At 34.3% G+C, this 17,603-nt stretch overlaps 1 protein-coding gene across 4 annotated transcripts in view; it reads left to right on the plus strand.

Moving 5' to 3' along the window:
* Nucleotides 1-15,504, plus strand: part of RFX3 (regulatory factor X3) — a 218,616-nt gene extending 203,112 nt beyond the window's left edge. For all 4 annotated transcript variants that reach the window (XM_042850636.2, XM_065549356.1, XM_008166006.4 and 1 more), the window contains 5 exons: nt 14-163; nt 1,117-1,325; nt 2,798-2,951; nt 5,649-5,691; nt 8,248-15,504. In XM_042850636.2, coding sequence (XP_042706570.1) covers nt 14-163; nt 1,117-1,325; nt 2,798-2,951; nt 5,649-5,691; nt 8,248-8,486 — 795 coding nt within the window. In that variant the 3' untranslated portion in view covers nt 8,487-15,504. The remainder of the gene's footprint in view (nt 1-13; nt 164-1,116; nt 1,326-2,797; nt 2,952-5,648; nt 5,692-8,247) is intronic.
* Nucleotides 15,505-17,603: the final 2,099 nt, after the last annotated feature.

A 17,603-nucleotide genomic window follows, 5' to 3' on the forward strand; every position in this document is an offset into this window, starting at 1 on the left:
GATTTCTTCATAGGTTGCCGCTGTAAGTGCCTTTGCCCAGACTCTGCGAAGATACACATCTCTTAATCACCTGGCTCAGGCAGCTCGTGCTGTGCTTCAGAACACTTCTCAAATCAACCAGATGCTCAATGACCTCAACCGTGTTGATTTTGCCAATGTCCAGGTAAACTGTAGCTTTACAAAACAGAGAGTTTATCAAGTGTTCTCTTTTGTTTTCCCCATAACTCTGAACATTAGTATTAGCTCACATATTTCCACCCAGAAAATGCAACAGGAACATTTTGCTGAGGTGTATACTGAGTGCTTCTTTCCAAATCTAACAGTTTACACAACTGTCCCCAGGAAGGAAAGAAATCAGAGTTTTTTTCCTCTCGATTTCCTCTGTTCTAACCCAAAGTGTTCTGGTGAATTTAATTTAGTGGAGATGCAAATGAGGAGTCCACCTGTTTTTAGAACTAATGCCTCTCTCTTGTGATGAGGTCTACTGCAATATTTCTAGTGAGGGTGTCCTACTCACTTTTTTTTTTAAAACATTTAAAAGTAGCACACTTACCTGCTATGGTCACAACGTGTTTCAAATTATTTATTCTATTTAAAATGTGATTCCAATGTCTCTGTAAATATACTATAAATCGCATAATTAATTTGGATTAATTTTGTTTGCCTACAGGCAAACAAAACAGCCTTGATCTCACCCACTGCTTACTACTGTCTGCACTAGTACTCCTGCTCACCCAACATGCTGCCACTACACTCCCTACAACCCACCAACTCCTGAAATTTTCATTATAAACGTTAGGAAGGACTAGAGTTAAAGACGTTTCATATGAAAATATTTGAGTATTACTCTCTATTCATTTCTGTTTTTCTATAGTATTCTTAGTTTATGTATTTTATTTAAAGCACATTTTCATATTTTGTTTATTTTTTGTCCATCTTTTTGTAAGAATGAGATTATGGGGGATTTAAAAATAAAAATGGCTTCATTAGTTTGCCTGGAAAGAGTAGTTCATCCTCTTCATGCAGCTTATTATTTATTCTTTCATAATAATTTTTCTTTTATGCATAAGCTTCACGTACTGATGTTAATTGAAGATATGTTATGTACTGTAATAGGAGCAGGCTTCCTGGGTATGCCAGTGTGATGACAACATGGTTCAGCGACTAGAAACCGACTTCAAGATGACTCTTCAGCAGCAGAGCACTCTGGAGCAGTGGGCTGCCTGGCTCGATAACGTAATGATGCAAGCATTGAAACCATATGAAGGAAGACCCAGCTTTCCTAAAGCAGCACGGCAATTTCTGCTAAAATGGTCTTTCTACAGGTAGTTCTTAAAATTCTTCTTAAATGTTTTCAGTGTATTTCATACTTTGCTGTTGATATGTGCGCACACACAGAGGTTTTGATAACATTGAAGAAAAATAAGATCAGACCATAGAGCGCTCAATATTAAAGATCCCATAGCATTTTTCAAAAGGGTAGGGTTATATTAACCTCAAATTCAAGGCCAGAATGCAACTCAGTGGTTGAGGAGCGATCCTTGTGAACTATTTCAGAAGCATTGTACAAGCGCAAATGAGAGCAAAATTTGGTCCTAAGTTTGTAACATGTTCAGGAAATCTTTGGGATGAAACACTATATAACTGTACAATTATTTTTATTAATATTTATTATTAAAATACTGTGTCTTCTATTTTTATTTCATTTTGAAGACAGACTTTTTTAATATGCGGAAGAACATCAAGCTAAAAATAAATATTCTGTGTTAGCTCTGCTTCTGTTATCAAAGAAGAGCTGGTAAATAAAGTATATTCTTTGTGTGTCATGTTTGTATATAAATACATGGTTACATTATGTAACTTTTTTCTGTGTGTATAAAGTACATTGACAGAACATTTCTTAATTTTTTAAAGATGATCCATTATAGTATCTGTTTTATGAGTCTAATATTGTGAAGTTTTTTCGAACAAAAACTGCATTTGTATATACAACAGGTACACTTGCTAACTTATTGGTACAACTTACATGACCAGCTTTGAAAATTGTATCAATGAGAAATCTGTACCAGTTTTGGCACGAATGATGGTATAGTTGAAAGGCATATTTCCTTTTGTACTTTCAGATCTTTGTTTAAACTAGAATAATTATAATACAGTGTTTTTTATTTAGGATTCAAGTAGAAGACACTTTCTTGTATTTTAATGCCAATTTTTCAAACGGCTGATTTTTGCATGTGCCTAACTGATGTGCATGTAACCTTTAATGTGTGCCCCCAAATTGGGATGATTCTATACCAATGCATTGAAAGGTGTGCATGCATAAAGAAACACACTTTTGAAAATCTGGCTCTTAGATTCTAGGAGTGTGGTCTCACAGATGATAATTTTAGAGAAAGGGGAAAGTTGTCTACCTGTAAAGTGACTTCTCTGAAAATAGTATAATATAGAAATGCAAATTCACCTACTCTATTTAACTTTTGAGAAATGTTTGGGCTGGGTCTATGCCAAAATAATCCATATTTGCAGAGCAAGGCATGGTATATAGATTCTGGAGTATTTAGGCAAATAATATTTTCTGATATCTTTCCTGCATTGGTTTCCTTGACATTGCACACCGAAAACCCCATAACTCAGGAGTTTTGTGTCTGTGAATAATGTTAACTGCAGAAGATTCTTCTCTGAGTTAATTCGACATAGGGGGTAAAGCATGTAATTGTAAATATGGGGTAATTTTAATATTTATTTTATATATATATATATTTTTATTTATTATTATTTTTTTTTCATTTTTAAACAGCTCAATGGTTATTCGAGACTTAACCTTGCGCAGTGCTGCTAGCTTTGGCTCTTTTCATCTGATCCGCCTGCTTTATGATGAGTACATGTTTTACTTAGTAGAACATCGTGTTGCTCAGGCAACAGGAGAAACACCTATAGCAGTTATGGGAGAGGTAAGATAATATGCAAGAGACTTGACTGGTTGATTTAGAGATGAATTTGGAATATACCTTTACAAAGTGTCTGTAATGTCTAATTAAATGTGGGAAGAGTTTAGTAATATAACTGCTGTAGGCATAAGGTTTGGACTGGGTTTGAAATAGACCAACATTTTCAAACTTGGGTGCCCAAAGTTAGGTATCTTAATCCACGTTTAGGCAACTAAATAAGTTGCTTGATTTGCAAAGTTATTGTGCACTCGTAACTCAGTACTCTATAAACATTGCAAAAGAAAGCTGTAGTTGGAAACTCTTCTTTTCAGTGAACTATCTGCAGAAAGTAAGAATTAATTTCCTTAAACATTTGCATAATAAACTGAAAATCTGAAATAAATAATTTGGATTAGATATAAATGTCTCAGATCCCAGTTGTGCAAACACTTACATATGCTTGATTTTACACATAACTAGTCCTTTTGGCTTCACTGGTACTATTCATGTACATAACTATTTTAATTTTACAAAGAGCTGCCTTCTCTGATGTAGAGGTTTGGACACTCTCCTGGGATGCTGAGGGCCCTGGTTCAATCCCTATGGTGGGGAAGGGGTTTATGAGGGGAGGGATAGCTCAATGGTTTGAGCATTGGCCTGCTAAACCCAGGGTTGTGAGTTCAGCCCTTGAGGGGGCCACTTAGGGATCTGGGGCAAAGTCAGTACTTGGTCCTGCTAGTGAAGGCAGGGGGCTGGACTCAATGACCTTTCAAGGTCCCTTCCAGTTCTAGTAGATAGGATATCTCCATTAATTTATTTATATATAAATTAAACCCCATACATAAGTGGCTGCTGGATTGGGACCCATGTAGTTAGCAGGTGGCTAATCTACCTGAAATGTGGTTTTTATACCATGGAATCATCGTGTTATGTCTATTACATTGTTAAGTCAATTCAAAACTTAAGTTAACATCATACATCATTCTTCCCTCAAGATCTATTTAATATTATTATTAAATATTATCCATAAATGTTAGCTTAATTTGTGGTGTGGCTTAATACAACATAAATATGGCATCACACAATTGAGAAAAATAAATCATTGTGTTTCTGAGTATCCACCTGCTAACCATTCAGATATTTATATCCAATACTGGCTTTTTTTTTTTAATTGCAGTGTTTCCCCATTACAATGTATGTATAGTAAGGAATATGTCAAAATGTAGAGTTGCTATATTTCTGTCTTTTTAATTGAAATAGAATTTGCCAACTGTGACGTGTTTAGCATGAGGGTTTCAATAATGGTCTGGTATGAATTGAGGACTGGCAAACTTCTATAGCTCAAATAAGAACCAACCCAAAACTGTTTTGAGTTTTTGGGGGAAAGTGGTTCACTATTTTTTTATTTATGCCATTTATATATCTGTGCACTTCCTGGTTTTGGATGAAATAGCAAAAGGAAGGCTAATTCTTTCTATATTTTTGACCAGAATGAAGCCAAGTAGTGTTAGAAATATATTATATAAATATATGTTGATCTGACCTGAGAATTATACGTCAGATTTTGTTCTACAGTATCTCATTCAAAAAAGGGATGGAACTGGAGGATTGTTTTCCAGGCGGTATGGTGGCTGGTAGGCAACATTGCATTTAGTTAGTTTGCATAAATCAGTTAATTACCAGAATAAGATACACCTGATGTAAACCCCAACTATTTGGCCACACTGGAAGAAAGACAAGAGGCAATTGATGTGTTTTAATTAGACTGCAACTCTGTCACCTCAAGTCTTTGGGAATATCCAGCAATAAAATTGTACAGTGCAGGTCATCATCATTTGCCACATAATTTCCAACCTGGTCCTGGCCATCCCATTGCTGAAATCTAGCCACCCTCTTAAGGGGAAATTTTGTGGAAGCTTTTTGTTTAAATATTGGTAGCACATCATAGGCACCAACAATATTTTCTGAACTTTACAATGCAGGAATATCTTACTCAAAGAGCTTGCACTCAAAACAGGCAAGGGTCCTGGCAAAGATGTCAGATAATTATTTTAATCAGGATTTTAACTTCAGTTTTTAATTTGTTTCACCATTTTCATTGCTGGGGCTTTTTATTTTAGCTTTGATGTTATTTCCTTAATGTAAACCATGGTAAAATGCATCTTAGTGGGAATGGAAAATGAGCTTCTGTACTAAGTGAAAGTCTCTCTGATTTTCTGCACCCTGTCATCCTCACCTCTATATATGCTTCCTTTTTGGTCAGTAGAAAGATTGTATTTAAAAATCACCAAAAAGAAAAACCAAACGGTCTTATTTGCAAAAAAATCTTCAAGGTGATTAATCTACCAATAGTGGCAACTATATATTTTTTTCACAACTGGTATATATCTAGCTTCACTGTGTCTTTTCTAAAATATGCTGTCCTACATCTTAATTTTGATAACTTGGTTTAAAGGTTTCCTGGTCTCTGCACTATAGAATCAGAATTATTCAGATTAAGGTGGACCAGTTAAAAAACAAAGGTTTTTCTTGCTGTTTTTGCACCATGGCAGCAAAGCAGTTATTTGACTGAACTGTTTTAAAAAATTGGTGAGTTAAATTGCAAATAATTTTCTAACTACATGATAAAAAGGATGGACTACATCACCATTTTGTTTGATGTTTATATAGGACGTGCAGTATGGGTTTTAAGACTAGCCAATAATATTTATTATTTTGCAGTTTGGCGACTTAAATGCTGTTTCCCCTGGAAATATGGATAAAGGTAAGTACTTAATCTCTTGAACGTATAATTCTTTATAGAACTAGTATTATCTGGAGCAAGACAAATCTTAATATTATGTAAATATAGTATGGCTGTCAAGTGATTAAAAAATTAATCGCGATTAATTATGCAATTAAAAAGTTAATCACGATTAATCATATGATTAATCATACTGTTAAACAATAATAGAATAGAACCATTTATTTAAATACTTTTGGATGTTGTCTACATTTTCAAATATATTGATTTGAATTACAGCACAGAATACAAAGTGTACAGTGTTCACTTTATATTTATTTTTTATTATAAGTATTTGCACTGTAAAAAAACAAAAAAAATAGTATTTTTCAATTCACCTAATACAAGTACTATAGTGCAATCTCTTTATCATGAAAGTTGAACTTACAAATGTAGAATTATGTACAAAAAAACCTGCATTCAAAAATAAAAACGATGTAAAATTTTAGAGCCTGCAAGTCCACTCAGTCCTACTTCAGCCAATCGCTCAGACAAGCAAGTTTGGTTACAATTTGCAGGAGATACTGCTGCCCACTTCTTGTTTACAATGTCACCTGAAAGTGAGAACAGGCTTTCACATGGCACTGTTGTAGCCAGCACTGCAAGATATTTACAGATTCGTATGTCCCTTCATGCTTCAACCACCATTCCAGAGGACATGCGTCCATGCTGCTGACTGGTTCTGCTCGATAACGATCCAAAGCAGTGCGGACCGACACATGTTCATTTTCATCCTCTGAGTCAGATGCCACCAACAGAAGGTTGATTTTCTTTTTTGGTGTTTAGGTTCTGTAGTTTCCGTATCTGAGTGTTGCTCTTTTAAGTCTTCTGAAAGCATGCTCCACACCTTGTCCCGCTCAGATTTTGGACAGCACTTCAGATTCTTAAACCTTGGGTCGAGTGCTGTAGCTATTTTTAGAAATCTCATATTGGTACCTTCTTTGCGTTTTGTCAAATCTGCTGTGAAAGTGTTCTTAAAACGAACATGTGCTGGGTCATCATCTGAGACTGCTATGACATGAAATATATGGCAGAATGCAGGAAAAACAGAACAGGAGACATACAATCCTCCCCCAAGGAGTTCAGTCACAAATGTAATTAACACATTATTTTTTAATGAGCATCATCATCATGGAAGCATGTCCTCTGGAATGGTGGCCGAAGAATGAAGGGGCATACGAATGTTTAGCATATCTGGCACATAAGTACCTTGCAATGCTGGCTACACAAGTTCCATGCAAATACCTGTTCTCACTTTCAGGTGACATTGTAAACAAGAAGCAGGCAGCGTTCTCTCCTGCAAATTTTAACCAAACTTGCTTGTCTGAGCGATTGGCTGAAGAAGGACTGAGTGGACTTGTAGGCTCTAAAGTTTTACATTGTTTTATTTTTAATGCAGTTATTTTTTTGTACATAACTATTCTACATTTGTAAGTTCAACTTTCATGATAAAGAGATTGCACTACAGTACTTGTATTAGGTGAATTGAAAAATACTATTTCTTTTGTTTTTTTCAGTGCAAAGATTTGTAATAAAAAAAAAATATAAAGTGAGCACTGTACACTTTGTATTCCGTGGTGTAATTAAAATCAATATATTTGAAAATGTAGAAAACATCCAAAAATATTTAATAAACTTTAATTGGTATTCTATTCTTTAACGGTGCGATTAATCGTGATTTATTTTTTCAAGTTAATCGCGTGAGTTAACTGCGATTAATTGACAGCCCTAAAATATAGTAGCGCAGATCCTACAACTAGATTGTGATAGTTTTCTGAATTAGTGTTCTATAATATCTACAGTATGTTTCAGTATATAATAATTACAGGATGTTGCAGATATGGCCTTTAATAAGAAAATCTTTTAAAAGGGCTGATTGTTTATACATTAGTAGGTATTCAGAATCCCACCCCAAAACTAGCTACATGCTGGTGAGTGAATCTATACACATTTGTTTATAGATAGTCTATAAGAGTTTTCTCTAAGGACTGCAAAATTGTGCCCATTGTTTGTCAAGCACTTAGTTATTTGGCAAACTTTTTAAATAGTAAGAAGTATAACAGAGAGCAGGTAAATTTCTAGGTCCTCTAAGTAGAGCCTTGGAATCAGCAAATCTGGCCTCTGTTCTCTTCTTTCCCACTGGCTTGCTATGTGATCTTGGGCAAGTCACTTAGCTTCTCTTCACCTCAGTTTGTGTTAATCCTGCAGATGAAAGACATTATATAAGTATAAAGTTATTGTTACTTCAGTGACACTATTATATTTGTTTGAGCTGACTTGAAGGGGAAAAAAGCAATTGCAATATTAAGAATGTGTACTATAATGTTTGAAGCTGAGAGTTCATTGAACACATGAATCTCGCATTATGCACTGACATTTTCCCAGTAAAATCTCAATTTTCAGTTTATACCTTCTCAGGTAGCTAGATTTCCATTTTTCATATCTTACGTGTTGTTTGCAAAATAAAAGCCTTAGTAATTCACAGAATTTAAATTATTTTTCACTGTGTGCTAGTTTCATGGTTGTTTGTTTGTGCAGATGAGGGCAGTGAAGTTGAAAGCGAAATAGATGAAGAGCTAGAGGAATCTGGAGAGCCACAAGCCAAGAGAGAGAAAACAGAGCTAACCCAGGCATTTCAGGTGGGCTGCATGCAGCCAGTACTAGAGAGTGGAGTACAGCAGAACCTCCTGACCCCACTTCACAATGAGCACATTGTCACAAGTACTCAGACTATCAGACAATGCAGTGCTACTGGAAATACATATACTGCAGTCTAACAAAATATTAAAGCTTTTTTTCCCCCAGATTACATTAGCCCTGTTGATGTTGGGCTTAATATGAAAAAACGAGAATAAGTCTGAAGGCGACTGTTGTCAAATTTTAGCTTTGCTGAACATTACCTTTGTTGGAGTTGTGAAATGGAATGGGTGTATGTATTTTGCCAGATCTGTTTAAAAAAAATTTTTTGTAAACAAAATCATTTTACATTGTTCACTCAATATTAAGAGTTTTCTTAGTTCACATGTCAAGAAGGATTTTGCAAAGCTTACTATTAATGTTTTTGTCCTCTTATAATTAAAGTAATTTAATTTTTTCATAGTTTTTTTTTAAATGTTAATGTTAATTGTTAGTTATGGTGATGATTTAATATACATAGTTTTTTAATTAGATGCACTTCTGTGAAATATCAAAAGAAATATTTTCTTTGATTTACACTGGAGGCATATTCATTTGACAGCAGATGCATCAAATTTGTCATAAAAAGGTGCTTTTCATTGGACAGAACTAGAAGACACTACTATTTTGATCACATTTCTGAGCATTCAGTGGGAAAGTTTTAGGAATTTTTATTATAATGCTGGAGGGTTGGGAAGATCTATTGTTTTCTTTATCTAAGGAAGAGGTGTGTTTTCTGCATTCATGAATGCAGACTAAATGACAGAATGGTAATGTGTACGTAATAAATGTACATAATTATCAGACCATCATGTAAACAATGCAAACTTCCATTGAAATCATCAGTTTTACATTTTATTTGCATACCAGTTCCTCTGTTTGAAGACTACTGATTCTATATTTGAGACCACTGCACAGATGCTTTCAGCTGTTAAGTGGGACTGTAGTAGTTAGATACTGCAGTTGAAAAAGAAGTGACTTGATTTTTTTAAGTGTATGTGCTACTTATGCTGAACTGGACATACAGGAAACCATTCCATCTGGATGACTTTCTTCTATTCCAGGTCTTTTTCCTACTAGTAGTTGAATCTGCTGCTCTTATAAAAGATAACTTATAGAATGCAAGGAATGTAGCAACCTGCATCATATTTACTTCAAAAATATTTCCTGGTTCTTAAAGTAAGTGGATTTAAATTTTTACAAAAATTAAATAAGGCAGTGTAACTGGCACACCTCATTTGTACTTATTCCCAATTGTGTAGAATTTGAATAGGTGGCTAGATGGACCATTGCCATTTAAGAATGTACATCAGGGATCATTGTACCTCGGCTATTACATGGTGCCTTAAACAGAACTGAAGCTAAGATTTAATACTTTTTGTTATTAATAACTCTTAAATTCATTCAACAAGGTGTGCCTGTCATTTTCAAATTCCCTAAGAAGTAAGGGCAGGTTACATATTCTTCAAAGAAATAAAGGAAATTTTTTATTACTAAATGGTGTTAATATCCCTCTTAGAGTGACAATAAACCTATTTTTTCTTGTTTCTAGCTGAATTTCACTTTATTACAAATGAGATATGCTTGGGGATCTGGAAAGCAAAACTAGCTTTAATGCCAACTTCAAATGTTAACAAAGTAGGTTAACCCCAGCCCCAAGCATGGTTATATATTTTCTAAACCCTTGTCTACTTTTAATTTTAGAAAGTAAACAAAATGAGCAGGTACTTAATGCAGAGCATGTTTTCAATTTGTATGTGTGGTGGGGTGTCAGTCTGCAATTACGTTTAATAGCTAAATCATAGAGAATGTGTGTACATCCCATTTTAATTGACATGAAACATCCCACAGGCATGTGTGATTATTTTATACATTTCATTATTTTTAAAACAGGCACACAAATCTACTCAGTTCTAATAGTGGAAATAAACAAGCAAGCAAAAAAGCCAAAAATGAAGGAAAGCACACACACAAACATTTCAGTTTTATTGAAAGGGCCTGTTGGAAAAAAAACTAAGGAGTTATTTAGTCTGGTTTATTTAGTGTGTCTGTGAACTGATCTTTTTTACATGTACCAAATGGCTGAACAGCATGTGAGATGAACAGTATATTTATAGCATACATCTTTCTTGCTAGAGTTTTCATATGTTCCAAGAACTGATACAGATTAAGTAAATTTTCTTAATACACTAGTAAACATTTTTAATGTATAAAATAAGTATAAATTGCTTAGAGTTGTACTTTGCAGAATTTGGGGCCCAATTTTCCATGCTCTACAGCTCGCACCAGTCAATGGGTGTTTTCCCTGAGTAGAGAGTGCAAGATAGGGTTTGTCATTTACAGTATTTGAAATTTATGCAAGCTCTAACTTTCATAGGTTTTGTTCACCCAGCTATCATTTGGGTGTCCTGTTGTGTTTTTTTTTTTCCCATACAAAAGAGTGTGTCTGCACCCCTCATTAAAAAAAACTAAGCTGTGATAAATATTTATTCCCCTTCATTGTTCATTATGAACTGTTTACAGGTTAAATTAAATATAAAAATAACAAAATATTTTCCATTTTCAACGTAGTTTCTTTTAATGCTCTAATACCAATGTTCTGAATTGGACCAGCTATATTTACTGGTTTCATCTTTTGTGTTGGCAAACCTTAAATGTTTTCTTGTCATTGTCCTGTATTGTTTTAATGTTCGATTTGCTCATGCTGAGAGAAAAGTGTGATTGTAACATGCAAATTTGGATTACTATCAGAGGTGGAGCCTGTAAGTCCTCCATGATTCAACTTCTCCCCCCAGTTGTTCACTGTTCCCACTGTGCAAAAAATAAGAGTAAATATAAAAATGGAATGTATTTCACAGTTTGAACCAACAATAATTTTTATGCCTTAGATGAAAACCAGAACGTTTGTTGAATCTGAAAATCTAACATGCCAGAAATCCTAATTAACTAGAGGTGATCTGAAAAAGTGTGTTATTTATCAAAATAAATTGGAATCATGACATGTTCAGTTAATTGAATGAAATAGAGTTTGTATTCCCATGTTTATAATTTGATTACAGTGTCAATTTTAAATAACATCACTTTCTTACAAGATCTCTCCTTTAATGAAGTAAAATACTGTGTATATTTACACGTTTGGGTGGTGTTTTGTGGGTTTCTGTTTTTGTTTTTTTACATTTAATGGAGTGGTAATAAATCAATCAATTTGCACACTTTTGCTATTTGTTAATATATGGGCACGGTTAATGATTTTTGGTAAAAACAGCGATTTAAAAACCCTGTCCCCAGTTCTGCACTGTGTAGCATGTGGCTGGACTTAAGTGCCAACCCTTAAGCCCGCTAACTTCATTGGTGCTCTGGGGGAGTGCAACAGTTTGCCCACATGCTACAAATTGCAGGATCAGTGCCTATGTGATTTGTGGATTTTATCTGATCCAGACACTGATTTCAGAATAATTATTTTAAAAATATCCCTCTCCCCCTTTAGCACAAATAATGCAGTGAGCAATGTGGGGGGGGTATTGTTGAACCACTTTCTCAAAACACAGGGCCCAATTTTCACAAGTTTTTATATGTATGCAAAGTTGTTGGTACTTTTTTATGTTTCTCATTGTACACTAGATTTAAAATTACTTTTTGTCTCTCCAACTAGCTATTCTTTTTGTGCTTACTCTTGTACTGTAGCATGTTTAATGCATCTTTGTTTAGATAATGTTCCTTACACAACATCTGGAGAATAGTTTTAAAATTGTTTACCTATAAAATAAGCGATGTGCAACATTACTGCCTTGAGTTTCACAAATGTTAAAATCAATAAAATGCTGGTGTATTGTCATTCAGGAATGTATAGGTCTATATACAAATTTGTTTAATTTAAAACAAGGTATTTTTAAATGTCTGAAACACTGCTATGTTCAAATTATTTTCATTTGAAGACCTTATCTGATATCTTTGTGGTTCTTACCAGATGTCATCTGCACTGTTTAGGAAAACACATATTTTAGTTTAAAATGGATTGCAGTTGTTTCATTTACAGAAGTGGTTTCACAGAACAAAAGAATCATTTATAGCCATAAAAAGAAATCAATAAACTCTGTAATAGTAGAACTCGTTTTTGACAGTAATTTTAGAATTTGAAATATTAATTTGGGAGAGCAGTACTAATTCCTGAAAATTGGGCCCTTGTCTCTGTGGAACAGGACAACCTCTGTATACATGGTTAAAATAAGTCAATGAATGGAATTATAGTATTTCTGATACTTTGGTGATTTAAAAAAACTGGAATAGAAGCATAAACACAGTGCTTATTTCTAGTATTAGAAAATTAATTTGATGTAATGCCTTGCATTAACCCTTTGAGCATTGTAAGTCACATGATAAGGGGAAAATCTTTTCAGGTAATTTAATTATTAGGCTACTGAAGATACTGTATACATCTAAGTGTCTGGTTATGTTGCAACAAATGTTTTTTCCCAAAGTAAATACTTGCATACTATATAGACTTTTGAATTTGTTGGCTTGATTGATTTAGGCTAAAATATTCACTGCCATCTATGTATACTGTCTACAGCAAAATAGTACTTCAGCTCCTTTAGTTTCATAATCCCATAAATATTTAATGAAGGAGTCAAATATATGGTCCTATAGATACAAGTTGTGAAGTACTTAAAATGCCTTTAAAAGGTGGGAGTTTAGCAAAAAGGGTTATTTTTAGACTATTTTGAAAATCTCATTAGGGTAGCATTGAAAAGCACCAGTACTGTAAATGGAAATCTTTAGGAATAAAAACAGAACAAAACTGTCATAATAAGTAAGGATGAATTTTGCAGGACATTTGAGATGTTTGCAGTTAAATTGTCTGCACAATCTTTTGTATACGCAATTGCAAAAAGAACATAATTTTATTTATACCACTTCAACATTTTGTCACTGTGAAATGGCATATGGATAACAAAGAAGATAGAGGCACTTGGTTCAAGTTCATCTGTGAAAGCACTTTTGGATGGCCCTTACTGAGTGTCAGAATTAAAAAAAAAAAAAACACCTATAAATTTGCACCTGCATTTTGGCATCTGAAAAAACACCTTTTTTCTCACAAATAAATTGTGCACACAAAAATAAGGGCACAAATTTAGAAGTGGGTGGAGACTCTTTGAAAAAATAGTTCTAAATGTCACCTTACTATATGAGAATATTGTAGATATTGTACTGGTTCCCTGCAGTATCAACCAGTGATCACCATTATCTGCAGCTGTGCTTGCTTTAGTCTAGCTGAGTGCAAAAAAGTCTCATATTAAGATGTTTAGTGGAATTACATCAGTAGTGTAGTGCAGATATGTTGTAAACTTTTTTTTAGTCAAATAAACAATGCAAATTCATGCATAATTAAAACAAATGCAATACTCAAAGGGTTTTAATTTAACAATTTTTTTATTCATAATTTACTGTAAATGCTTCTCAGTTTGCATGCCTTGATCATTGCTGCTAGTGATTTTATGTGCCAGTAGACCTGAGTTTAATTTACCAATTTTACTTAAAAAATAGTAAAAGCCACTTACAAAGTGACTGCCTTTTTTGTTTGAAGTCAAATATGCCTTACTTTCAAACATTTGTTTTAACTCTTTTGTTTTGTTTGTATTTTTTTAAATAAATTATGATGATGGGATTGGAAGCCCTGAGTAATGAAATATTTGGTAAGAATTGTTAATTTACATTGATTGTTAAGGGTGAAATTCATCCCAGATAAGATGTTGAGCCTCATTTAAGTCACAATTGGGCAGGTTCTTGATTGCTTTCCTGAATCAGGGCCGTGTTTAACATGCGGCTCAGGTGGTGCAGATGGTCTTGCAGGGGCTGTCGTACTAGGCTGAATTTCACTCTAAAACAATAAAAGACTGTCAAAAGAATATAGGACTTGGGAGGAATAACCTCCTTTGACTCACGATTATCAGGGACCCGATTCAGTACTTCAGGCTCAAGAAAGTTAACTACTGAAGTTAGCAAGAGATTTTTTTACATAAGGAGTGCTAAAGGGATCCCAAGTAGTCGTCTTCTTCAGCTATCCCTTGATGCGAGGATGATGTCTGCCAAGGGGTTCATTGGTGAGCTTTTAAGTGGCTGAGGGGCCCAAGTAAATTTTCCTTGAATGAAATATTAAGGTGATTTGGCTTATATTTATACATTACATACAAAATTAAAATAACCCAGTATATAGATTTTAAATATTTGTTGGTCAAAAAAGGTATCATTTTGTACCAAAGCAGGTTCCCTACCCCTATCCCATCCCCACTTGTTGCCATCAAAAATTTGGATTTACAGTAGTAACCAGCGAGACTGTTACAGAAACTTTAAGTGAGTGCCTTTAGAAAACTTGGAAATTTGTGCCTGAGATGGTAAACTTTTAATTAGGTTAATTGTAGTGCTTACCAATCAGTAAATTCTACTATCACTCAGGGCTTTCTTACCTTCTAGGTAACTTCCTTTGTTGTGTTTATTTTTATTTTTTTTAAGTGCCATCATTTAAATTTCACTTAGTAAGTGGCAGATTACATTATTCAGTCCCACAAGCACAGAAACATTGTAACACTAGGAGATATTTGAACTTTTATTTTCCAATTGACTGAATATGTTATGTAAATGAGGTAAGCAACTTTTTTGTAGATTGTATGTGTGAGATAATGTAATGTTCTTTTCCAGTTTTTGGATTACAGTTAAATATACTTTTTAATTATTTAAAGAAAACATCTTTACAGAATAACGTGATGAGTTTTTTGTATAATGTATTTGATTTTGTAAATATGTATTTCCTGATGTGATTTTTGTGAGAAATGCTAAATCTTTTAGTATATCATGTCCTCTCAAAATTGGCAGGAGCTAAATAATAGTTTGTGGGCAATTTGTATTGTGTACTGTACAATAACTGGGGAACTTTTATAATTATAAAAATATATATTAACTTTTAGTGTGTTGTTTAAACAAATGACTGGAACATACTAAAGATAGTAGGATTTTTCTGAATATTTCAGACTTGAACTCAGGCTAGCTTTCTTGTGTTTTTCAAAACAAAATTGTGTCTTGTCTTTTAAAAATCAATAAATTTGTTTTCTTGTTACAAACAAATTTTAAATGCTTCTGTTTTCATTAATGTTCTTGTATAGCCAAATATTTTACAGTACAGTTGATTTTGGGTGAAAAATTAAATAACATCATCTTTCTGGCTTCATAATAAATCAAGAAATATTTATATTTAGAAATACTAGAAATAAAATTTAAAAACTATTGTGTAGTGTGCTTCAGACCATAGAAGAAAAATATAATTGAGTAATCAAGTGCTTCTTCTGCTAACGGGCTGTCCATGATCCCAGTATTAACAGGTTATAATGGGTTTATTACTCAACTGGTTTGATTCATTTCACACTGATATTGCATACCATTTCTCAACCCAGATTAAAATTTTATTTTACAAATTATTATTTAAATGTAGAATACAAATATCTTATAATTTAGGACCTCAGCTCATCATAATGTAGCCTAGATTTTTTTTTTAATTATTTTGACCCTTTTTATTCCCGCTCCCCAGTTTAATATATATGGCTGAGTTCTCCTCAGAGAGAAAAATTTTGCACTCTAATTTGCACTGCAGATCTCTATGCTAGTTCTGTGCTCAGAATCCCATGCTGTCAATAGAAAGTTTCCTGTCTGGAACACGCCCAGAGTATACAGTGAAGATCTGCACTGCAAATAAGTCCAGTACAGATCATTATTATTATTTACTTTTATTACAGTAGAATCTGGTGCTTCCAACTGCGATTTGGATCCCATTGTAACAGGCACGGTTCAAACATATAGCTACTGTTGCTGTCTTTAAGAGTTTTTACAGTCTAAATAAGCAAGACTGACAAAAGGATGGAGGAATGAAGTAGAATTAACTGTATTTATTGACGGGGATTTGAAAGATCAGAAAAGAAAAATTTGCATAGTATAAATAACAGTGTTTGACAACTGTTTAAACTTGGTATAAAAATGGTTGTGGCTGAACCAGACTATACAACAGCTTGGCTTGCCAGCGTGAATGGGTCTAACTATGTTTTAATCAGGTTTAAAAAATGCACTGTAGTCCTCATAAGGTATGTCTACACAGCAACTTGGAGCAAGCCTCCCAGCCTGGGTAAACTCATGTGAGCTTTAGTGTGGTAGCTCGAGCTACCACACTAAAAATAGCAGGTACGGACATTGCAGGTTGGGCTGGACCTTGGGCTGTCAAGCCCACCTGACCCCCTAGGCTTCAGAGCCTGAGCTCCAGCCCAAGCCACAATGTCCATACTGCCATATTTAGTGTGATAGCTTGAACCCCGTTCATGTAAGTCTGTCTACCCCTGGCTGCAAGGCTCACTCCTAGCTGCAGTGTAGGCATAACCATAGTGACCTACGCTGCTAAAACCTAAGGAAGGTGGTTAAACATGAAAATTTGCCCTGTGTTGATTTAACCTACATTTTCTGCATTGATTCGCATGTAAAAAATGCGGAGTATATTGATGTGCAACCCCTTACATAAGTCCAGAAAGATGCATGCAATTAGAGCCCTATTTCAAGAGATGCTGAGCACCCTCACCTTCGCTACCTTCAGTGCCAGTTATAGGTGCGCAGTCTCTCTGGAAATCCAAAGACGATTCTATTTACCTACCTGCTAACCTATATTCAGAGGCCACTGATTAATTGTAGTTTTTACGTATTTATTTGTATACTTCCAACAGCATGTTTTGCATCTTACAGACAGGATTGAAGACAAAGTGCACAATTTAGATACATCAGGGAAAACACAGGAAAAAACTAACAGAAAGATTGAATAGTGAAGTTTAGCAGACTTATTAGTTCCTCAATTTTTATTTGTTTAATAGACTTTCTGTTTGTCTGTTTTATTACCCCTTCAGTCTTGGAAAGGAAGAGTAGGATTTTTAGCCCTTTTATAAGAAATGCATTTTAAGAAAGGACTTGAAGAAGAAAAGGGTGGATCAGGTCAAGTCGAAGGTTCCAGGCCTTGGGGAAGGCACAGACATGAGTGAGAAAGAGACAGGAATGCTTGTATTTTAACTCATTTAATTTATTGTGTCATCTTCTAAGGCGTCATTTTAAATTCGTATTTTTTATTCTTGCTGAATAGTTGACTCAGTTTGGTACTGTGTAATGTGTCTGCCACTTGGCTGTGTGCACTTTGGAGA

This window comes from Chrysemys picta, chromosome 6 (assembly GCF_011386835.1).
Source record: "Chrysemys picta bellii isolate R12L10 chromosome 6, ASM1138683v2, whole genome shotgun sequence".
Classification (NCBI taxonomy): domain Eukaryota; kingdom Metazoa; phylum Chordata; order Testudines; family Emydidae; genus Chrysemys; species Chrysemys picta.